The sequence below is a fragment of the Verruconis gallopava genome (assembly GCF_000836295.1).
Source record: "Verruconis gallopava strain CBS 43764 unplaced genomic scaffold supercont1.15, whole genome shotgun sequence".
Classification (NCBI taxonomy): domain Eukaryota; kingdom Fungi; phylum Ascomycota; class Dothideomycetes; order Venturiales; family Sympoventuriaceae; genus Verruconis; species Verruconis gallopava.
The window spans coordinates 34,579-56,373 of NW_015622151.1; the positions used below are offsets into that span (position 1 = coordinate 34,579).

Sequence of the window (21,795 nt, forward strand, 5' to 3'; positions counted from 1 at the left end):
AGTCAGGCATTCAACTGTCAATTTTTTCGAGCATCGTGCTTCGTTGGTGGTTAAAAAATAACGGGCCGGCCTTGTACGAGTGACAATCCCATCCTACTTCGTTCTGCACACGATGCTGTTCCAGATTCTGGTTCACAACCTACTCCTACACAATTCCTAAACATGACAGATTGGCAAGAGGATTAAATAAGTGCGCAACCAGATAATTGCATATATGCATTGATAAACAGCGATTTTAGACTTTCCATTAACCAGCATGATTTTCGGAAATTGTGCTAGATAGCCTACACGATCATTCCGCCATCTTCAAGTTGATTCCAGTTGACCGTGCTAATTCAAGTCGAGAATCAGGTCTTTTGAATGTGCTTGATTTGCCTGGCACTAATCATATTGACCTCAGCGCTCCTCCTGAAAGCGCTTTAAACCTCGAACTCAATCCGGACAAACAATTCGTTCAAGGTAGAAGATCCTGCCTCTGTTCTGCGGACCATATTGGATGGAAGGAATCCATATTTCCAACTCGGAATACTGCAGCCATAGCAGGGGTTACGAGCTTCAAAGTCGTTTTGAAATGTATTCGATCTCAGATAAAAGGCTGGCCTGCTAACGCTGGGCTTCCCTTAAACCATTTTGCCCAATCTACCAGGCAACCTTGACCTCATTTACTAGAGCTGTTGCATGCTTGACGGGCGTATTTAGCGAATGTGTGTATTGCTAACCTTTTCCTGTAAGCCCAATTGGCAAAGCTTTGCTACAAGTGGCAAGGCTTCGACGACAAAGACGTCCCAGTCTTGCTTCTTTCCCTTGAGTGCTTTCTGGACACGTGACGCAGCGGAGGCAAAAGACGAGGAATGCATGACTTCTCAACATATGAATGGATAGAACTAACGCAACAAAAAACCATTCGAGCGTCTACACAGGTTCTAGAGTGAAAATATGGTACAGGAAATATAATCGTAGAGCATGAGGAGCACGCATCTTAGTGTCATACTATAGTCGCTCAACTGTTCAGGTAAAGCCTGTTCTCTTGTTTTGATATAGTACATCAGCTCTCTGATTCGCAAAGTTTATCACATTCGCATCACCTATATAGAGGCACATAAATCCTAGAGGGGAAATGAAGCAAGTAATATGCCGTGACACGTTCTTGACGTCTACTTCTGGCTGGGTGATTCGCAGAGGCTAACAAGCACCATTTATTTCAGGCAGAACAGTGATAACAGACAGATTCGACAATATGAAATCAGATGTTCGAAATGCAAAGACGTACAGAATTACGACGGGACTTGCGCGTATTCCTATCGTTCGATTTTCGCCCATGGGGCTGGCGTATCAGGCCTGCGCTAGTTCAAGGGTCGTCAAAGGCTGACCCGAATTCCGACCTCGGAAAGCTTCCGGAATACGAACCACAAAATTGTTTCAAGCAGCACATCTTCGTCTAAGGAATTGCCGTCCCACCCTATATCAGAATTTTTTTCGAACCTGTTTCTTACAGCACCTGGATTGACGCACGAGAAGCGACTGTCTATATACCCTCGCACCCTTGTTTCCCCGCTGCCACGCTTACACGGCACGCTTCGCCGTGGTGTCGGTCACACAAAATCTGAGAAGACAGCATTGCGGTCGGACTGCGGGCGAGACAGACTCTTGGAGCTTCCTCAGCCATGGCTTCTGCGCAGCTGATATCCACAGACTCGCACGCGAAGGATGCAGCCTTCTCCTCGGACACTGCGACCACGATCACGATCGGGACTCGCACGTCGAAGCTCGCGCTCGTGCAGACCGACATTGTCGTCGCCAGCCTGAAGGCCGCGTTCCCTAACTACACCTATAAGGTCGAGGGAATGGTTCCGCTAGGAGATAAGGATAAGCTCACGGCGTTGTACAACTTCAATGCAAAGTCGCTGTGGACGAGCGAGCTCGAAGCGGAGCTGTCGCTCGGCAAGCTGGACATGATCGTGCACAGTCTGAAGGACATGCCGACGCAGCTGCCGGAAGGGCTGATCCTTGGTGCCGTGTTCCCACGCGAGGACCCCAGGGATGCGCTGGTGCTCAAACCCAGTCGGCTGCCTGCCGAGTCGGATTCGAAGAAGCCTCTGTCTGCAGACGAGATTTTGTCCAGCCTACCAGCGGGCAGTGTTGTAGGCACGAGCTCGCTCCGACGCATCGCGCAGATGAAGAAGCGTTACCCACATCTCAAGTTCGCTGACGTGAGAGGCAACGTGCCCACGCGGCTTCGCAAGCTGGATGATCCGTCCAGCTTCACCGACCAGGTGGTGCCGGACTATGCAGCCATAGTCATTGCCGTGGCGGGCCTGGTGCGGTTAGGTCTGGGGCATAGAATCACGGCATATCTGTCCGCATCGGACGGAGGCATGATGCACGCTGTCGGGCAGGGCGCCATCGGCGTCGAGACCCGCGAAGGCGACGAGAGGGTACGGGCGCTCCTTGAGAAGCTTGGATGTTGGAAGACCGAGCGAGCCTGCCTAGCGGAAAGAAGTCTAATGCGCACGCTTGAGGGAGGTTGCAGCGTTCCCTTAGGTGTGGAGACGACATGGGAGAACGACGACATGCTAAAGCTAGCCGCGTCAGTTGTCAGTGTCGAGGGCGACGAGAGCGTGGAAGCCGAGGCAAAAATGTGCGTTCGAACGAAGGAGGCCGCAGAGGATCTGGGCAAGGAAGTAGCGAGGATTATGATCGAAAAAGGAGCGGCTAAGATCCTGGACAAGATCACGATGAACAGAAAGATCATCGCTGAGCAGCACAAGGCATAGTAGGACATCGATGGAAGAAGAAAGTCACAACCGGGGCAGGCCTCGGTTCGACTGGAGCTCTCTCCCCCTCGAAGCAGCGGTTGGGAGCCATTTGCGACCTCTGAACTTTGAAGAGTGTGAGCATCGTCCATACAAAAGACGACGCATCTGGAACACATGCCTATGAGTGTCGACTTTGAGGTTCCAGGAAACAACCACAAATGCGGACAGCTTAAGCCAGTACCAATTGTGCCCTGAACGACATGAAGGGAGAAAGACAAGGCCGACTTATCCGCAAGCAGGCAGCCCACCATTCCGATGACGCGGTGCTTTACGCCTATTAAATTTTGATTCAAAAACCCTGCCAGCGCCCCTACTCAGAACGCTCTCGCAATGCCAAAAGAAAGCTGGGAGAAAGCCACCCAGCTCAAAGTTTTCCAAAGTCTCAAACGTGTTTTTGAAGTGTCCCCAAAGCAATCAAAAGACCCCAATGTGGGGGAGTGACCGAAATGATTCTACTCCGGTTCCGAATATTCAAGACCTTGCCACCGTCAACACGTAAACTCCGTGCTCCCAGAGTAGAAGTCGTAAATCATCGTGTCCTTCTCAACCCTCCCTCGGAGTCATCCTTGATCCTCACACATTCCGCCCACTCTGGAAACGTATCCCTGAAAAGTGGCCCCAAACTCCAATTCCTCAAATCTCTGAGGTGTGTCTCGAACGCCGGGTTCATTTTCCAAATTGGCTCAGGGCCAGCATCGCTTCCTGCGCCAGGGCTTGAGGCTGAACCTGGGCTAGTCATGTTAATGACAGATGAACTGGAGGTCAGAGGATGCGGAGGCCCCGCAGATGTCGGGAGAAGCACGTCGCTTGGAGCGTACGGCCAGTTGAGCGATAGGGTTGTAGTGTAAGGAACAAAGAAGGTGTCAAAGCTAGTGAAAGGCGTAGTTTGCACAGCAGCATCGCGGAGACGTGGCCTGTGAGTATATGCGTGTCAGGATCAGCGAGACATAGAGATAAGGCTGCTACTCGTAGGCTGCAATCAAACGTACCATGGTAGATAGTCCAGCCAGCATGGGTGAGGCGTGAACAGCTGACAAGGCAGCGGCCTCACCCATTCCGGTAGCAATTCATAGTTCTCCTTGGTAGGGTCCGCCTCCCATCGCGCGATCAAGAACATTATATATATCACTGCCACCTGCTCTGGCAGCCGGTTCAGATCAGGAAAGGTGCGCAGTATGTCTGTAATGAGCTTCGATATCGGGTGTACAGGGGTGGTCGTGTTCTTGTTCAGCAAATGATTCCAGTTCGGGTATGTCGGACCCGCCACTTCCTCCCTTGGTATGCCATTGTTGAGGGCGCGATGTCGTTCGGCCACAGCGTCGAGTAGGATTGCGTCGAGCGGGCATGTGGCTGGCACACGTTTTGGAATCATGTTGTAGTGGCGAAGCTGTTGGTCGCCACCGCCAGGAGTCTGCGGACTTGGCGATACGCCGTTGATGCTCTTGCCCATTCGCTGGTCGCTGCTGTCGAGAAGGAAGTCAACACCTAGCCGTTCATCATTCTGGCCATATGCCAGGTCCGGATGAACGGTTTGCGAGTGACGTTCGAAAGGCGGGTTGGGCGTAGCAGCCATCCATGATCGGGTCTGACTGGAGGGCTGGGCGATTGTATTGTACGGATAACTTCGTGGTATGGACGTCTGGCTGGCAGGAGATCCTACACTGGGGACACCACCGAGCGGCGACGCATGATCTGCTGGCGCTGGAGCGTGTGAGGAGTATGTGTCTTGTTGTGACAGCAACTGCGTCTGCTCAGCCGGAGGATAGGGTAAGGGATTCCGTTCAGCAACCGCCGCAAGCTCTATGGAGAAGACTCAGCACAATTGGGTCACGTCGTGAAGCCTCCGTTTACATACCTTCAAGACTACGTGAGCTGCCCAAATAACGCTGGAAGACAGAAATGAAGTTCGCGAGCTGCCGTTTAATCTCATCGTTCTCGGCCTGGATGGCGTCCTTTTGGCTGATGACAGCCTGCAAGTCTCGGTATGGCTGACTGCTCTCTAGCTCTCTGATGCGCTCGTTCAGCCGTTCGATTTGCTGCTTCGTCCTCTCGCGGATTGCGCGCTGGGCCTCGCGATCGTTGGCCCTCTTGCGCTCCAGCTGCTCCGGTGTGAGGTTGGCGACGCCGCGAGAGCTGGTCGAGCTTCCCGGCCCGGCACCTCCTCGCTTCCGCTTGGTTCCGGTGCCATTGCTCGCAGCGGTGGTGGCGGCTGTACCAGACTGTTCGAGGGATGTGGGATCTGGTGTGGTAGCAGCACCTGCCGTACCTGGCGCTGCAGCGTCATGCGACGAAGCTGGCTCGGTCATGTTCTGGTGCAGGCCACGATTCAGCTGGGCAGCAATGGGCAGCAGAACCGACTCATGAGCTGAACACAACAGGCCCCCTGCGCTATGTGGGCCAGCTTAATAATAAAGATAGCGAAATGCGAATGTTACACGCCTGGGCGTGTTTGAGTGCCGCCAGAGAGCGAAGTCGGTGGGCTAGTTGGCTGGCCTCCTGGCGTTGAATTGGACTTGCGGGCGTGTTGTAGTGGGTCTCGTTCCCCAGTGGGGTGCGCGCACGTACAGCGGGTGAGCGGGTGTCTGGAGGAGCGACTTAAAGTAGGCGACGGAGATGGCGACGATGATGCGAAAGGGACGACAAAGAACGGATCGAACTCTATGCTTCGCTCTCTTTGCTCGGCGCCGGCCAGAGCGCAACGTTCTCGTCCATGCGCAGGTCAATGACGGGCTGAATTTGGCACAGCTAAGGCCAAGCACGGATTGCAAGACTTTGGCTCGCCGTCTGTAGCCTCGTGCATTATTCCAGCAATCACTAAGCATTCATTATTTTGCGCAGAGTACGTATTCACTGCGACCTCTTGCATGGCATAAAGAAGCAACGCAGATGCAGAGGGAAAGCGCGTGCCCAAGGCATCAAGGCCGATCCACCATCGGTTCGGAACCAAGATAAATGAAGTGCAAGTTGGAGTGTCTGAACTGTTGGGAATGGACGGTACCGCTGTTCTCAGAAGTGAATTCTGGTGCCTGAGACTTCCCCGCAGTCTTGGGGAACTGCACCATCTGCTGATATCCTGGACTCAGTTCATTATAATGGGATGTAGACGGAGAATTCCACTGGTATCAACACCACCTCCATCATCGTCATTGCGAAGGCAATGCTTTGAGACTTCCAAGCTCAAGTTCGACATTTCACAGGAACACTATAATAATAAACAACCTCAGCCTCGTTCCAATCTCACCAAGGCATGGAGCGATTCGGAACACCCCCGCACTCCCCGGCATCCGGATATGATCTTCCACTCAATCGTACTCTGGCCAGTCGCAATGTCTGACAGCGAACCGCAATCACAAGCACCTGCAACAAGCGAATGAGATGGCGGGCCCACATCCCGTATGTAGCCTGTAGACCTCGTTTCTTCATACTGCGTTCTGTGTAGGCCGCCAAACGCTTGCTCAGTCTTTCCGAATTCTCTGCTTCCGCCTCATCCTTCACCTCACTAACCGTTGTCCGCCTGAACTCTGTCTACCACAAGAAAGATATCTAGAGCAGTTGCAGTGGAAACCGCAAAGAATGTCGGACGCACCACAGATAAGCCTCGGCCAAAAGCTAGGCATCCCCATCGCCTTTGGAAAAGCCCGTATGTTAAACATCCCCTAGATCCTAGATGTAGGGTAAATTTGTCCCTTCCTCGCTAACATCAGCAGTCGCCGCGGCTCTCATACGCATGACGACATCGCCCTTCAAAGGCTCAAAGGGAGGACCAACCTACTATCGCGATGTGTTCATGACCTTGGTGCGCACCCAGCTGCGCAATGTCTCCATCGAGCAGACGCAGTACACATCGAAGCCAACGGGCCAGGTTTACCTCGACTTTGCAACTGCGAACAAGTTCACACCTATGACGGATGACCTGGGTAATGGTGGAAAGGCGCATTGGCTCGGTGACAAGAGCGCAAAGGTCACACTTGTATATCTGCACGGTATGTTTCGGATTTCTCTTTCCATCACTTTGGGTGTTCGCTTCTGCATTTCAGGTGGCCGATGTCTGCAAAGAGGTAATGATGGCAACGATGTGCTGACGCAGTTTCCAATTTTCAGGTGGCGGCTACGTTGTTCCCGCAGGGCCCAACCACTTCTCCTTCCTGTACGACCTAATGAATGCCCTCAACAACTCAGGAGCCTCCCTTAACATCTGCTTCCTTGAATACACGCTCGCTCCGCACGGCGAATATCCCACCCAGCTACGGCAGGCGTCCTCCCTCATCACCCATCTCTTGACCACCAAGTCTGCCGCGGACCTCATTGTTGCCGGCGATTCCGCAGGTGGCAACCTTATCCTAGGCTTGCTGTCACACCTGTTGCATCCGCACCCGGCTATCCCCGCCGTTGATTTAAAGGGAGACAAGTTGCGTGGTGCGGTTCTGCTCAGCCCTTGGGTCAGTTTTGACACTCGACACCCTTCTTACACAACCAACGCCGAGAGCGATCTCTTTGATGAGGTTCCTCTCAACACATGGGCACGGGCGTTCCTAGGCGCTTCGATGAGGCGTGGTATCCTGATGGGCGATTCATACTCGGAGCCGCTCATCGCGGAGCCGGGCTGGTGGGGCGGTGCACACAAGGTCGTGGACGAAGTGCTCATCTGGGGTGGTGGTGGTGAGATCTTCATCGACGGAATTTTGGCGTTCAGCGACAAATTCACCGAAGGTTGGAAGGCGGGCGGTGGAGATCCGAGGAAGGTGCAGACCATATCGCGCGCGAGAATGTGCCATGAGGAGCCGCTAGCGGATATTTTGATGGGTTTCAAGGAGAAGGGCGAGGGTGCTAAGGATATCGAGACGTTTGTGCGGAGCAAGCTTTAAGATGGAGATATCTGCTGAGGAAAAGAAAAAAAGAGTGAAATTTAAGGGTCGAAGGGGAGTTTGTGAAACCTGCGTCATGTCCTTTTACGATTGATTATAAGCATTAGTGATCGTGTATAATGTAGGTGCGGTCCAAAAGCTATGTACAAAGACTTCTTATCCATGCGATACCAGCATACATTTGCCCATTTTTACTAATCATCATTAACCCAAAAGGAGATCAATTCACCACTCGGTACCAGCGCCACGCTGAGGATACAGTATGGCCCCTTTAGTCTTCGCACACGTCGTAACGAAGCCGGTCGCGTTCACCGGCACCCACGCACCGTCCTGTGGGCGTCCGAGAGACTAAGAACAGTCAGTCGATCAGTTCTCATGCTGAACAAGGAGCAAGATCACGGAACGACTTACATGGAAGTAATACCAGACCTCGGACAGCTGGGTGCGCCCATTGTCGGTCGAGCCCTTGCCGGCCGCTGTTTCGTTGTACTTAGGGCCGCTGCAGCCGATGTACGGCAGCGCGCCATATCCCTTGACCAAGGCGTTTTGCAGGTCGCTCAAGCTGACCTTCGTCGAGTTGCTGGGCTTGATGCCCGCTGCGTCGAGCCAGTTCCAGGTGGGCAGGCGCTGATAGTATTTAATGGCCGTCTCGAAAAACTCTGGCACCTCCTGATGCTCGACGTATTCAGGCCCGTAGCAGGGGACGTCAAACGTGCTGTAGCAGGTTGCGTGCTTACTAAACTCGTGCGCCCAGAAATCGGTGTTGGGCGCGCCTTGGTTAATCCAGTATTTGTTCATGTAGGCGAGCAGCGAATTCTTGCCAAACTTGGTCACAAACGTGTCCACAGTCGGGCCGGTGTAGGGAGGCACGACAGTGCCGTTTGGAAGGCCATTGGTCGTGTTGGGAGACGGCGCTGGATCGTATTGGCGTTTCAGGTCGCAGTACTGTGTGTAGCTACCATTGCAGAAGTCCGGCCATAGGCCGTGCAGCGTCCACGAATTGGGTGGGAGAAGTTGGCCCTTCGATTCATAACCCGTATATGTTGACCAGAACTGTGTGCTGAGGAAGAGGCCTCCATACGTCTCGACACAGCAGGTGTCCAGAGTCTTGAAGGCGTCTGGGGCATTGGCTTCTGGGCTGCACGATAACAAAGGCTTACCTGTTCATCTCACTTTAGTATTTGTGCATGACGGCGAAAAATTGAATTCATACTCAAGACACAGCTATGGTTGAGGCTGCTTTCGCCATAGAGCGATGCACTGCAAAGCTTGCTGAGACCAGCGGCAATTATCCAGCTGGAAACTTTCATCGCGAGTATGACTTGAAGGGCGAACGAAACGATTGACGAAGGCAAACAGGTTCCATACACCGTTTTATATGACGACGAGCGACATGCAAGTCCAACCCACGTTTTTATTCCATGTTGCATCTGAGAGCAAGGCCGACGACCAGAGAAGAAGCCCACGCTCCACCTTGTATCCTGTCATGCTAGCAACGATCGGTAAGTCGCGATGCATCGCTGATCCTTTCCATTTGTCAAAGCGCTTCGGAGGCACAGGCAAGGCTCATATTGTGGCCGTCGCCGTTCGGCGAGGGAGAGCACTTGGACGGCGGTTCCTGCATGCCCGTGCCGGCATGATTGGACCTAGGTTGACCGCGCTATGATTGGCCACATCACTATCTGCATGGAGCTTCGGGCTGGACGCTCCTGATAGGCAGGTGACGTTGGACTTGGATTGTACATGAGTAAATGGGTGTAGTAAGACGATCTCAATCCGTGCTCCAGGTGGAAGCCGAGAAGTTGAAAAGGCGGAAGGATAGGGCCCAACTACAGTCTTTTCACCACGCCTCTCAGCCCTCTTCAGCTTTCGCATTGTCACCAATCCCGTCCGACAGCTCGCCATGTCAGAGACGCTGGATCGGCCGAAAGTCGGCACTGAAGGATGCCGGTCTGACAAGTACCCAACCGCGTGCTGGGCTTTGCGCTCGGATGATGTCAGGTCAAGTGGTAACTCGTTGCCGCACATCGCCGACCCGTGATGCTTACCAAGAAGCTCAACGTGCGACGGCTTCGAGGGTCCGACCCGTAGTCTCAAAACTAAACCACCCACTCCATATGTGGATGAACGGATGAGCATGCCATCCCGGATACGGCGGGCGTCGTATCTCGAAAATCACCCCGCCCTCGTGCTTGTGATCCTTCTCCTGTGGGAGCCGTTCACCACCTCTCTCTACCTCTGGGAGTCGATCAAGCGTCACATCCAGGAGTTCTGGCAGGCTCATTACATCGCGCCCAAAGAACAAGCAGCGCCACGAGAGAATCATGTCTTCTTTCGCGGGACGATCAACCGGCCGCTCACGCCGCCTCTAGAAAGGCCCCGCCGAGTAGGCTCGCTGCTTAAGCCGAAGCGACAGCAGACGCACATGCAGGAGCAATCTATCCTGTTCAGTCTGCCTCCCGAATTGCGCGTTCTCATTTGGAAGGAGGTGCTTTCCGGCTACTGTGCATATCCAATAGACAAGCAAAACTGGTGCTTCCTCCAGCGTAAAATGATTGATCGGAATACCAGACACATTGCATGGAGCCTGTCTCAGCCAAGTCCGAAACTTTTCGACGAAAAGAACGGGTTCACTGCGAAAACACACCTGCTGGCACTACCGCTTAGCTGCAGACGAATGTGAGAGGCAACAGTCCATTGTCCATGCTGTCATGACTGACTGCAGGTAGATACTACGAAACCATAGATCTGCTCTACTCATCAAACATCTTCCATTTCCGATCCGGCAGCGGCCTCCTTGGGATCGAAAAGCAGCGCGTCTTCGTCGGCCTCTCGTGGCCAGCACGTCCGGAATTCGCCTGGCGAGTCTTGCCGCAACGATTCAATCACATCCGCTGCATGATTCTTCAGCACGAGGTCTACTACTCGCCTATACCGAGCCAATTCCTGCAAGGGTGGTTTCAACTATGTCGGTCTCTGGGCGATCTGCCGTCTTTACGTGCCCTTCGCATCGAGCTTGATCCGCGGCCAGGCTTGCAACACCAACTGGCTGTCTTTGGCTTTGCAAACCCCATCCCAGAACCGAAGATGCCCGACACCGTGTACATGCCTCTGTGCAGTTTGCGACATTTAGACATATTCGACGTAGTCGTATTCTGTACGGAAGGCGAGGCTTTGCCCGTGCCCTCGTTCACTGACTTGCCTTTCCGATTAGCGATCGCACAGTATCCCATACCTAGGCTACGGCGGAGGCGTGCATCGCAAGTTTATCATCATCAACATGGAGATCCACGTCTCCTTGATTCTGAAAGATGGATGAGGGACGCGCTGGGCATGCTCAAGGCAAGCTTGATATGACTTGATTAAGCGGAACAAGGATAGATCGCTCTTGGTCCTTTGCTTCTTCGTAGTTTTCAACCTAACCTGGCTTTTTCCGGGTCCTGTAATTTTGTGTGCATTTCAGGGTACAGCATAATCATGACAACATCTTCTTCAATCCTAGATCTTAGCCGCAATAATCAACTTGGGATAGAAGCTTGCAGAGCGACTATCGAAAACCTGAGTTCTTTACACAAAGCTCCCACCAGGCTTTCGCCTCCGCATTTTGACTTCTTTTTTTTTTCAATATCTGTTGTCATTTAGGCCATTTTTGATTTCTGTTCGGATTCGGCGAGAGGCATCTCAGATTCAAAGTGGAGAATGTCGAACAGATTTGACCGAGACAGTACACTATTTGGCAAATAGAGGACTCTCAGTAAACATGCAACTGCCCGCCCAGAAGGGTATCTAGACAATGCAATTAAATTAGTGAGAATTAGTGAAGATTGAACTCCTCAAAAGGTCGCATTGCGCTTGAGCACGAAGAGGACATCCATCGTCCACCTTTGGCTGCGAGGAAGTCGATCAGATGCAGCAGCATTCAGCTCAAGCAAATGTGCTGTCACACCATGGGTTGTATGCATTTATTCACTTCGCTAACCTTTTTTTTTTTTAGAATTTATTGCTAAGCTGCTAAGCATCAAATACCAGTTGTCCGCAAATCTTGGGCACTGTTTTAGTAGTCACTAAGCAAAAGTGAACATACAAGCTTAGAACTGTAGTATCTAGAACTAGTCCGACCTCGGAGTTCGCTGCAGGACATGGCTTCTAGTCACACCTTGATCGGACTAGATTTAGTCGCTCAAAGACGCTCCTCGCAAAGCGATGATCTACTGACGAGCCAAGCATGGGACGTCTGGAAGTGTTGCCGCTCGCACCAGCTGAGCATCGCTAGACCAGGTCAGAGCACATGCAGCTCACGGCGCCAAGTTGAGGATCTAAAGCAAAATCTGACCGCCATTTCTTCCTCCACTGCCCCACGACAGCAACGCAGAGGTGGAAGGTTTCGTACACATCGAGCAAGAGCTTTTGGAGACATGAGGCATATTCGGCTCGTCGGGACGATGCCGGGTTGATTATGCACGATCATGCAGCTATCGATCTCTGCTTTGCCAGATCTAGCATCGTATTCCACTCGAATGGCACAGTCGACTCAAAGTGCAGATCTTATTTCGCTTCCAAAGTCCGCCGCACAGATATTTGTACCCCGCTATTGCTGCACAGTGCTCAACTTTCAGCTGAAGTTGGCCGCAATGGCTCATAACTGATCGTGCCTTGGGATTTCAGTCAGCTCTGTGAGACATAAAGCGGCACTTCACTGCAAAACAAAAACTTCGAAGCCGTAACTTCCTTCTCTTCTTTGGAATCATGATAGCACGCTCTGTAAGATCCTCAAAGACATTCACTTTGATCGTGGTTTGTATTGCCGTCTTTTCCGATGTTTTCACGTACGGGGTTATCGTCCCAGTGTTGCCCTTCGCTCTGACAGAGAGGCTGGGCGTTTCGGATGAGGATGTCCAAAAATGGAATTCTATACTCCTCGGAGTGCTGGGTGTGGCCATCGTCGTGGGAAGCAGTACGCCTCTCTCTGGAGATTTAAAACCAGCGAACCTAACAACATGCTCGCAGTCGGCTTTGGCTATCTTTCAGACCGCATAAGAACTCGTCGGCTACCCTTCACATTCGGACTTGCATCGCTCGCCTCAGCTACCATCGTTTTCGCGTTGTGTCGTACTCTTTGGCTGTTGGTCGTTGCAAGGTTTCTTCAGGGTCTTGCCACAGCTGTAGTTGTCACAGTGGGCTACGCACTCATTTTTGATAAGATAGGATCAGATCAACTAGGCCAAGCGATGGGTTGGACTTCACTGAGTCTTTCAGCAGGCTGGTTCATTGGGCCTGTTGTCGGAGGTATTATTTACAAGCATGCTGGCTACTTGGCTGTCTTTGTGCCACCTTTGGCACTTGTTGGCATCGAGATAATGCTTAGACTTCTCATAGTCGAAGATGAAAGAACAACGAAAATCACCGAGCAGAACTCTTCGGGCGTTGGAGTCTTCCAAGGAGATACAGAGGCCACGCCGTTAATTGGGCATGATGTGACTATAGGGTCCAAGCACAGAAGTGTCTTTATCACGCTTCTCTCGTCGAAACGCTTCGTTGTCGGCATGTTTGCCTTTGGCGTCTTTAACGGTCTTATGGTCGCCTTTGATGGCATCTTGCCAGTGTTTCTGAAGGACGCGTACGGATTCAACAGCCAGCAAGTGTCCTTGACGTTCTTAGCAATGACCATGCCTATGCTTCTGTCTCCGATATTTGGAGCAGCCTCGGATCGGCTAAACAGCACGAAGTGGCCAGCAACTGCCGGTTTTGCTCTCTGCGTACCAGGACTCTTATTGTTGAGACTTACAGGAGATAGTGCAAGCAGGGAATTTGCGCTCCTGATTGTTCTCTTGGTAGAGCTTGGTGTAGCATTTGCCGTCGGCCTGCCGCCGCTGGCAGCTGAAGTTATGCACGTGGTCGAAGACATGGAGCGCATGGATCCCGGCGTTTTTGATCCTCATGGTGCATGTTCACAAGCCTACGGGCTTACAAATGCAGGATTTGGTGTTGGCTGTGTTTTAGGCCCCGTAGGAGCTGGCTTCATACGCGTATACTGGGGCTGGAAAGTTGCTGTTACAGCCATGGCTGTCGTGAGTGGGGTGACTGCGGTAATTGTCCTGTTTGTGACGGGTGGACCACTTGGTATAAAGACACGTGGAGTATTAGAGAGAGAAGTACACTCAGGTACAGAGGCTTGAGTTAAAGAGTGATGACATTTATATTAGCATTCTAAGGATCATGAAAATTATGGACATTCTTCCTCCTGGGCTACTCCTGTTGGGCTTCTCAAGCCACTTTAGCATCAAATAATTTCTACATTTCAACATAAAATTCATTCTTGTGCCTCCGTCCTTAATCATCCCTTTTCTTTGACGAACCTACACCTTGACTAAATGCCCTTTGCTGAGGGGAAAGAGAATTCATTTATAGATAATCACTTCTATTCCTGTTGACTTTTGTAGGAAATATTCTTCTAGTCCTTGTTGAGCCCGTCTTATCGATCCTGCACCATAGGAATATAAAAGTCGAAGCTATCAGGTTATTCACTTGCAACAATTTCCGACACCCGATTTCGTGACCCGAACAAACAATTTCTGAATCCGTTACGATTCCAGCAGCCTGGTGGCAGAGCGAAGCGAGGGGAAATTTCGAAACTTTCGATCAACGTCCACTTCCTTTAACCTGCTCAGCTGGAACATGGAGTTGGTTATACGGTTCCAAAAACCTTGCTTCTGTTCAAATCTCTTTGACGTGCTGCCTTAGCTCTGGCTCGTTGCCTAATCTTTGCGTCTCTTTCCTTCTGTCTAAGCGGCGCTTTTTGAACCTTTAGATCACTCATGAGCATGCTGATCTCATCAACTTCTTCTAAATTTGATGCACTCGGTTCCGTTTTATAAGCTTGCAGATCGTTCACAGATGATGAACCCCGCCTGATCCCGCTTCTTCTCTGATAGCCTAATGTTGGATGAAGCGTTGGCCTGGTTCCGTCATCTGTCTGCGGCTTGCGGCAAGTGTTTACTGGGTCAAGAGCACTTCCATCGAAAATTGGTCGCCAACCGCAACGAGCCTGATTGGTTTTTGATCCCTCAGCACTTACTCTAATTTTGCTGGTATTATCATGAGAATGATACGAAGACATACCCAAGCCTTCATCGCAGCCCCCCATCCTGTCCTTTGTATTGCTCTTTGCCATGCACGTTTCTTGACCGTACCGCAAGAAACTTCTCTTGAATGCATTTTCCCGCAATCTTTACAAACGAACATGATGCAAATCTCGCCTTTAGCCAGCGGAATAAACTGCACCTCATCACTGCCTAGAAATCTCGCATCTTCACAGTTTGCACCGTACGATTGCAGAACCGTTTTGAGGTCAGATTGCGCATGGGAAAAATGAGACAACTCCATTGATGCGAAGGCCCTGGAAAGCGCCTCATCCTTGTCAGGCTCAGTGAGTGAAAGCCCTACAGCTGCCATCGCTAACTGCAACCACTACCGTAATACCATACGAGAATACGTTTTGTCAATACGGACGGGGTTTCTTGGTCCGGGTTTCGGGGTTGCTCGATTGAGTTGAACCGTAAGGAAGAGAAAAAACCCCATCACAATTTGGGGGGAAAAGAAGTTACCAGAAATGTTAAAAGTTCGTAACTACATTTGATGCCAGCTACTGCAGGTCGTGGATGTTGTCTTGGATTTGCGACTAAATTTCGCAACTACGTCTTAGTTCTATCGAGCCGTTTTCCAAGTCATCAAGTCCAGTTGTAACTCACCCGTTGATGCAAGTAATGAGCGCAGCATCACGAAATGTCAATGGAAATCCAGCCTCAAGTCATGTTTATCAGGGCAGGACGAGGAAAATGGCGATGGACATGGAAAAGCGCGTCTTTGGAGGTTCCGATGTCCACTTCATGATTATGCTGTTGCCATCGCGTAAACTTAATGCCGATCCCGGATGCTTTAGAACTAATGCCGATTCCTGCAAAATTATTCCCGCTCGCGATATTTGAATTCGTCTTCCCTCGAGGATTCAATGTCTGAGCAACATTTAAAATTCCCTTCTGGTAAATGCCCTTCGCTTCTCGGGTGCTGCACGCTTCGTTCTAGTGTAGCAGTGCTCAGATAGGGCGCAATCTGTTTCGATGAATCTTCGGGGATTTTGACTCGAACAATTACCTCGACAAAGTTTCTCGTCCAAATGTCAGCCCACCATGAAGGCCGAAGAAGGTGTCCAGCTGCCCAATCGTAATGAAGAAAAGACGGCAGGCTCGATTTTGACTAAAGCGGAGCCTGAGAAAGCTTCGAAACCGGAGCCCGTAAGCCGGGAAAGAGAAGGCGCAGTACAACAATCGTGCGGGAGGCGACAACCAAAGTTTTGCGACAACAGCATCCTCTCCTTTCTCCGCTGGTGGCTCGAAGACCAATGGTTCTTGGTTGCACTGGCATTTCTCATCGTGTTGGCTTCGCAGGTTCAAGTGAACAAGTCCCAGCAGGAGCTGAAGACCACGGTTGTTTCGTATCTGTGTGTATCTCTGATCTTCTTCCTGACCGGCTGCACGCTGTCGACACGAACGCTTCTTGAGAACTACGCAAAGTGGAAGCTACATCTCTTCGTCCAGGTTCAATGCTTTCTCATGACGAGCGCAGTTATCTATGGTATCGTCAGCGCTTGTGCCGCGAAGAAAGACTTCATGGACGCGGGCTTGCTTGTCGGTCTGATATTCGAGGGCTGTGTCGCAACGACCATATCAAGTAATGTTGTAATGACACGCACTGCCCATGGCAACACCGCGCTTACTGTGGTCCAATCAACCGTCGGGAATTTTTTAGGACCATTTATTACGCCTGCGTTAATTTCAATGTATACATCAACTGGAGCCTGGTATACGAAAGTACTCCCAGTAGAGAGAGGTGGTTACGGCGAAATATACCGACGAGTGTTCAAGCAGCTGGGTCTATCCATATTCGTGCCACTGGTAAGTCATTTGAGTTTGTTGAGTAAAGATTTACATGTTAAATTAGAGCAGGTCGTTGGGCAAATTTTGCAGAACTTGTTTCCGGGACCCATAAAAGGAACGATAGAACGTTGCAAGCTCAACAAGCTCGGGTCTGTAGCCTTGTTAGTTGTGATATGGTCGACATACGATGAAGCATTCAGCAGCCATGCCTTCGACTCTGTAAAGACAAGCAACCTGGTCTTTATAGTGTTCATAAGTATTGCATTGTTTTTCCTCTTTCTCGCCGTGACTTTTGTCTCATCAATGGCTTGGCTCTCGAAGGCGGACACTATATCTGTCTGCTACTGCGTACCTGCGAAAAGCCCAGCTCTAGGAGTGCCGTTGGCAAACGTTATGTTCACCGGTCTGAGCACTCAGCTTAAAAGCAAGATCCAAATGCCGATGGTAATTTATCAAGGGCTGCAGATCTTTGTCGGATCTTTGCTGACGCTAGTCTTTCGCAAGTGGGTCAAAGCGGATGAAGAGGTCGAGAGAGGCATGCGTGCTTGACGACAATGCGTTAGATTCTGATGTGAATACACGATCAAAGGATTTGGTACTTGAGAGTGGAGGAGTTTCTATTATGCTTCCGTCCGACATAAAGATAGATATAGCAGAACAGTTATGGATTTCCTTGCTCAACACGAGAAGTACATGAAGATACGTCATGCAAATTTCCATAGTAGAAACGCATTCAATGTATTAGATCACTATGAGATTCCCGCTAGTAAACCTTTTTCTCAACCAGTACTCGATCACGTTTGATTTGAGTTCTCTTTTGGAATTGTGACGCAAGCCTCATCTATTTACAATTGCCTAGACATCTCATAGACATATGTAAGTTTTCCTTCGTCGTCAAAGCTTCCAAACAATGCCACTTCAACAGAAGATTCTTTTCCCTCTTTATTTTTGACATATGCTACATGTCGGCTTGCGAATTTTCCCTTCGTCTCATCCACGACTAGATCGATCAACTCTACTTTAAGCTCCACTATGGCTGACCGGACCTGAACAAGGTGTAATATAGTGTCTTCGTAATTCGATTTGACCCCATGCCTGTTCTGAACGTACGACGGAGACAAGAACGCATCTACGTCGTTGCGGATGTCATCAGGACTCGATGATCCAACCGCAAGACACTCAACAAAGGATGTCACCCAACTCGCGTCAATTTTTGGCATACTGGTATGGTAATGAGATCTCAAACGATGTATATACAGCCTAGTGAGGCGTGTGTAAGGTTGCACGTGCTACTTACAATTAGTAAAAGTATTTCTGCGGCGGAAAGTAGAAGGACCTTGGTTTTCCTGTTTTCACCCGGAAAAACAATCTTAGAGGGGTGTAGCAAGCAGAGGAATGGGATACCGATATGGAATAATATAGCTGAAAGCCCAGTTCTCTCTGGTTCTGACCCTGTAAGTTCGATCGTAGAGATTCAGGTGATCTGGGATGTCACCTCGTCCTACTTCACATGACATCGTACTGGCGCTATCCCAATCAGGCAGTGCTGAAAGTGAAGATGCCAGTACTGATTCTATTGAACGCGAACACCTCTGCCGCCAATTCATCGGATAGGCGCGTCTTGAGAGATGAAGCCAGCGGATTTTAAACCCCATTCGAAGGTATAGCCAACCATTGAGACTAAAATTTCTTTGAAGACCAGCCCCGCCGCCGAACAAGGAAAGATAGCCGGCATGACGTGAAGCCGTCACGGACAATATAAGCCCCTCAAAACAGCTATATCTTCGACGCCTGCTTTTTCAATCTGCATCTATTGTTATCCTACAAGAATCTGAGAAAATGCTCCTTTCTGTAGCGTTGTTCTCTCTAACGACATGCATTGCTTCTGTGGCGGGACAGCACTGCCATCCAGTTCGATATATGCCGCTAGGAGATTCCATTACAGATATAGTATGCTGGCGTGCGTATCTATGGGATCGATTACAAAATACAGGATATGCCAACGTCGACTTTGTTGGCTCGGTTAGAGGAGAAAGACCAGGAGGCTGCGATGTGCCAGGATACGATAAAGACAACGAAGGCCATTCTGGGCTACTAGCTGTCCATACTGTTGCCTTGAACTTGCTACCGACGTGGCTAAGACAAAATCCTCCAGATATTGTCACTATGCATCTAGGATCTAACGACATCGGTCATGGCTACAAGATCGAGCAAATTCTGCACGCATTCTCGAAACTGGTCGGTCAGATGAGAGACGCAAATCCCAGAATGAAAATAATAGTGAGCATTATGGAAATGTAGATGCCTGTGCGGTATTTTCTGAATTTTGTAAGGTCGCTCAGATTCTGCCTCTCTACGCGATTGGCTTTGAGGCCAAGGTGCTTGAACTAAACTCGCGAATCCCGCTGTGGGCAAAGTCTATGAGCACGTCCGAATCGCCCATCATAGTCGTGGATCAGCACAGCGGCTTTGGACTTGCAGACTTCCGTGATGGTGTGCATCCTAACGATGCTGGAGATAAAAAGATGGCTGAGAATTGGTATCCGGCCTTGGTCGCAGCCGTTCATGCTGTCCAGACCGGACGAGAACGTGGTGGATTGCAGGAGCAGCTTGGTCATGAACGTCAATTACTTTATGAGGAAAGCAAGAGACGAAAGGGGGCTTGAAAAAAAAACACATTAGTCGCATAGGCGAATGGTGACATGGGCTAGTTTGATGCAATCGTCTTGGTGATGTCCAAATTCTCCCATTCATCCCCTCTCGGGAACCCAATGTGGAAGCGACCCGTTACGGCCCAAGCAACCTCCACTTCGCCCTTGGCTTCAAAGTCATCGAAGCTGCCGCCGCGTGACTCTTCATTATCAGGAGCGTCGCTGAGGAAGCAACCGTGGACGCCGCATACGCTAACGCCAGCAAAGCTTTCAGGCCCTATAAAACCGAATATCGTTCCTTTGACATCCAGCAGATCATCATCGCCTGGGTTGCTTGTGCTGTGATCCGCTTGGTCAGGTGTGTTGATGTTGCCCTTGAGCTTGATTCTTGCAAACTCGCCACGGATTCTGAAGGGGATGAAGGAGTTTTTGCCACCCGCGCCATCGCCTTGAGAGCCAAAAACATCAAGGAGGGCATCTTTGTCCAGAGATCCGTTCACTGTAAGCTGATATTCTGGCACGAACTTGGTGACTATGACAAAGGCCAGGCCGGCATCCGCTGGGGCCTTTTGAGCCAAGTTGCGGCCGTCCTTGCTGATTTGGTATGCTTTCGAGTCGACGAATACGAGATCGCTGTTCGATCCTGCAAGAACTCCAAAACCATGAGTGCCATAGCCTTGCAAGTGGTGGACAACGGGTCCGTGGCTTGAATATCCGGCTTGCAGCGCACCGGTTGTTGAGTACTGGAAGATGTCATTAGGGATCTTGGCTGCCATGCTGCTTCTTAGGCTGAATATAGAAAGTTTAGGCACGGTAGAAATGAGCTGATTCGATGAGGAAAACGTTGAGATGCTTCGAAACTAGTGTAAGACAAACGGCTCGGTCGATGAGAAGCCGCGGCAGTGTCTGGTGCGGCCGTGGTGACAACGCCAAATCGGCAGCCGTGAAGGTTCTGGGAACATCCAGGGTCGTCGTTTCCGCATACAGCTCAAAGCATGACTTCATCACCCCCGCTCATGTGCAACGCTGGCAGAGGACAAGTCTACGCAAGAACTGTTGAGACAGGCAAGCTTCAATGAGAATACGATGTGCTCTCAAGACCTTCTTCGGGCCCTGCGCACGCTCACGTCTAACGCCATCACCAAGGGCTGTGAAGCCGCAGTTGGAGAGCTCACGTGACAACGTTCATGTCGACGACGCTCCCGAGCTTGGTCACGGCGATCATGCCGATGGGATGAGAGTAGGGGATGAATGAATCTCATTTCATCATGTCCAGCTTCATCGCCATTTACTCTGGACTTGACATCACATAGCAGCGCCAACGAGTGAAGAAAACTGCCACGGTTTCCCAGCAATCCCTCTGACAGAAAAAGTCGTCTGACCCAAAAAGGAACGGTAACCCTGAACAAAAGGCCTAGCTGTTTCCTTTTACCGCTCGTTGGGGCCGCCCCAGTGCCTGTGAAGAGGTGAGTGAAATTGTGTGCGGTGAGGGAACGTCAGCAGAGTAAGCCAAACGTCACGGCTCGGACGGGGCGGCTGTGCACCCATCAGGATAGTCGAGCCATAGAAGGGCAACCTTTCACAGACAGCGTCGTATCTGTAGCCATGACAGTGTTAGAACAGGCAGCTCCACGAAGCAGCGCATCCTCTCTCGGTCGGCGCGAGTCTGCAAGGAAAGTTCGCAGACACACGGCTCCTCGTTCCTGCATAAGGCCTTCCGCAAATCTCGAAATAGTAGATCTTGCAGCGACGCGGTGGGCGGATATCGTCGTGGCTTCTCGCTCGGCGAATGGCAGTGGTGCAGACGGATTACGGTCATGAAGAGTTTGAGACTCCGTTCGAAGGCTAAAAGGAGGCACACTGGGCCACTGCCACAGGAGGCTGAGGCCTGTGGGAGAATCCAGCGTGCGTGGGGCTCTTCTGCCTCAGCGGGCGACGGCCTCGGGCCCGCGAGCCAGCCAACCTGTGCGGTGGACACGCAATGCGACCGTTCGTTGGCCCATCAAAATCCTGCACTTCTAACAGGTCGAACGGCGCTCTGCCTCATGGGTGGTTCAAGCGAGTTGCCAATTGCAGCCGCTCAGGTAAGCAGCTAGACTCTCGCAAGGCTAGTATCTCTCAGCCGCACAGCCAGCTCGTTCCCCACAACACCGTAACTCTCGGACGCAATCTTTGCACCCCCTCTGCCACTTGCACAAACATCTTTTTCCTGCTGCAGAATAGCCGCCATGTACATGATGCACATGGGCTATTCGGAATGGCCGCGTCTTGGTCGCCCACAGTCTTCCCCCACCAAGACCGACCTGACTCCGTGTCCTTTTTGTTCACCATGATGACTCAAGTCCTGGTGTTTTGCACCTTCCAAGCCTCTGGACCCGTCCCACATTCCCTCGTTACCGTTCATCCTGTCGGCGAGCTAGGGGAATTTGCCATAATCTCAGCCGATGCGGTCATTACTGCTGCTATTTCGGTTTGGACCCCTCCTAGCTTTGAGCCGCCACTTGAACAAATCGCTCCTAAGCCTTTCTGT

General features: G+C 51.0%; 11 protein-coding genes across 12 annotated transcripts; 6 read left to right on the forward strand and 5 right to left on the reverse strand.

The window, feature by feature from the left end:
* The first annotated feature begins 1,393 nt into the window (after window positions 1–1,393).
* Window positions 1,394–3,302, forward strand: PV09_04982 (porphobilinogen deaminase). The gene has a single exon (XM_016358428.1). It carries the CDS (start codon window positions 1,665–1,667, stop codon window positions 2,772–2,774), a length of 1,110 nt encoding a protein of 369 aa, XP_016213529.1. The 5' UTR covers window positions 1,394–1,664; the 3' UTR covers window positions 2,775–3,302.
* Window positions 1,944–5,308, reverse strand: PV09_04983 (uncharacterized protein). The gene is made up of 3 exons (XM_016358429.1): window positions 4,672–5,308; window positions 3,806–4,616; window positions 1,944–3,730 (listed from the first exon to the last, which is right to left on the reverse strand). The coding sequence occupies exons 1-3, from the start codon at window positions 5,120–5,122 to the stop codon at window positions 3,346–3,348; spliced, it is 1,647 nt and encodes a 548-aa protein (XP_016213530.1). The 5' UTR covers window positions 5,123–5,308; the 3' UTR covers window positions 1,944–3,345.
* Window positions 5,309–5,921: 613 nt separating this feature from the next.
* Window positions 5,922–7,867, forward strand: PV09_04984 (uncharacterized protein). Its single transcript, XM_016358430.1, has 3 exons — window positions 5,922–6,456; window positions 6,524–6,799; window positions 6,918–7,867. Exons 1-3 carry the CDS (start codon window positions 6,390–6,392, stop codon window positions 7,679–7,681), a joined length of 1,107 nt encoding a protein of 368 aa, XP_016213531.1. The 5' UTR covers window positions 5,922–6,389; the 3' UTR covers window positions 7,682–7,867.
* PV09_04985 (uncharacterized protein) lies at window positions 7,750–9,532 on the reverse strand. Its single transcript, XM_016358431.1, has 3 exons — window positions 8,895–9,532; window positions 8,093–8,841; window positions 7,750–8,029 (listed from the first exon to the last, which is right to left on the reverse strand). Exons 1-3 carry the CDS (start codon window positions 9,109–9,111, stop codon window positions 7,907–7,909), a joined length of 1,089 nt encoding a protein of 362 aa, XP_016213532.1. The 5' UTR covers window positions 9,112–9,532; the 3' UTR covers window positions 7,750–7,906.
* A 192-nt stretch (window positions 9,533–9,724) lies between these two features.
* Window positions 9,725–11,254, forward strand: PV09_04986 (uncharacterized protein). The gene is made up of 2 exons (XM_016358432.1): window positions 9,725–10,360; window positions 10,411–11,254. Exons 1-2 carry the CDS (start codon window positions 9,813–9,815, stop codon window positions 11,036–11,038), a joined length of 1,176 nt encoding a protein of 391 aa, XP_016213533.1. The 5' UTR covers window positions 9,725–9,812; the 3' UTR covers window positions 11,039–11,254.
* A 621-nt stretch (window positions 11,255–11,875) lies between these two features.
* On the forward strand, window positions 11,876–13,923 carry PV09_04987 (uncharacterized protein). The gene is made up of 2 exons (XM_016358433.1): window positions 11,876–12,635; window positions 12,689–13,923. The coding sequence occupies exons 1-2, from the start codon at window positions 12,428–12,430 to the stop codon at window positions 13,855–13,857; spliced, it is 1,377 nt and encodes a 458-aa protein (XP_016213534.1). The 5' UTR covers window positions 11,876–12,427; the 3' UTR covers window positions 13,858–13,923.
* Window positions 13,924–14,003: 80 nt separating this feature from the next.
* Window positions 14,004–15,360, reverse strand: PV09_04988 (uncharacterized protein). The gene is made up of 2 exons (XM_016358434.1): window positions 14,801–15,360; window positions 14,004–14,726 (listed from the first exon to the last, which is right to left on the reverse strand). Exons 1-2 carry the CDS (start codon window positions 15,131–15,133, stop codon window positions 14,367–14,369), a joined length of 693 nt encoding a protein of 230 aa, XP_016213535.1. The 5' UTR covers window positions 15,134–15,360; the 3' UTR covers window positions 14,004–14,366.
* A 327-nt stretch (window positions 15,361–15,687) lies between these two features.
* Window positions 15,688–17,371, forward strand: PV09_04989 (uncharacterized protein). Its single transcript, XM_016358435.1, has 2 exons — window positions 15,688–16,632; window positions 16,684–17,371. Exons 1-2 carry the CDS (start codon window positions 15,868–15,870, stop codon window positions 17,161–17,163), a joined length of 1,245 nt encoding a protein of 414 aa, XP_016213536.1. The 5' UTR covers window positions 15,688–15,867; the 3' UTR covers window positions 17,164–17,371.
* Window positions 17,372–17,375: 4 nt separating this feature from the next.
* Window positions 17,376–18,073, reverse strand: PV09_04990. 2 transcript variants are annotated; one of them, XM_016358436.1, is made up of 2 exons: window positions 17,951–18,073; window positions 17,376–17,903 (listed from the first exon to the last, which is right to left on the reverse strand). In XM_016358436.1, the coding sequence occupies exon 2, from the start codon at window positions 17,832–17,834 to the stop codon at window positions 17,460–17,462; it is 375 nt and encodes a 124-aa protein (XP_016213537.1). In that variant the 5' UTR covers window positions 17,835–17,903; window positions 17,951–18,073; the 3' UTR covers window positions 17,376–17,459. The 2 variants fall into 2 exon arrangements, with proteins under 2 accessions (XP_016213537.1, XP_016213538.1); XM_016358437.1 differs by having other exon boundaries at window positions 17,376–17,835; window positions 17,912–18,073.
* Window positions 18,074–18,534: 461 nt separating this feature from the next.
* PV09_04991 (uncharacterized protein) lies at window positions 18,535–19,280 on the forward strand (the record flags this gene model as incomplete). The annotated part of the gene is made up of 2 exons (XM_016358438.1): window positions 18,535–18,894; window positions 18,948–19,280. 2 exons carry the CDS (start codon window positions 18,535–18,537, stop codon window positions 19,278–19,280), a joined length of 693 nt encoding a protein of 230 aa, XP_016213539.1.
* On the reverse strand, window positions 18,741–21,096 carry PV09_04992 (uncharacterized protein). Its single transcript, XM_016358439.1, has one exon. The coding sequence runs from the start codon at window positions 20,039–20,041 to the stop codon at window positions 19,322–19,324; it is 720 nt and encodes a 239-aa protein (XP_016213540.1). The 5' UTR covers window positions 20,042–21,096; the 3' UTR covers window positions 18,741–19,321.
* Between the last annotated feature and the right edge of the window lie 699 nt (window positions 21,097–21,795).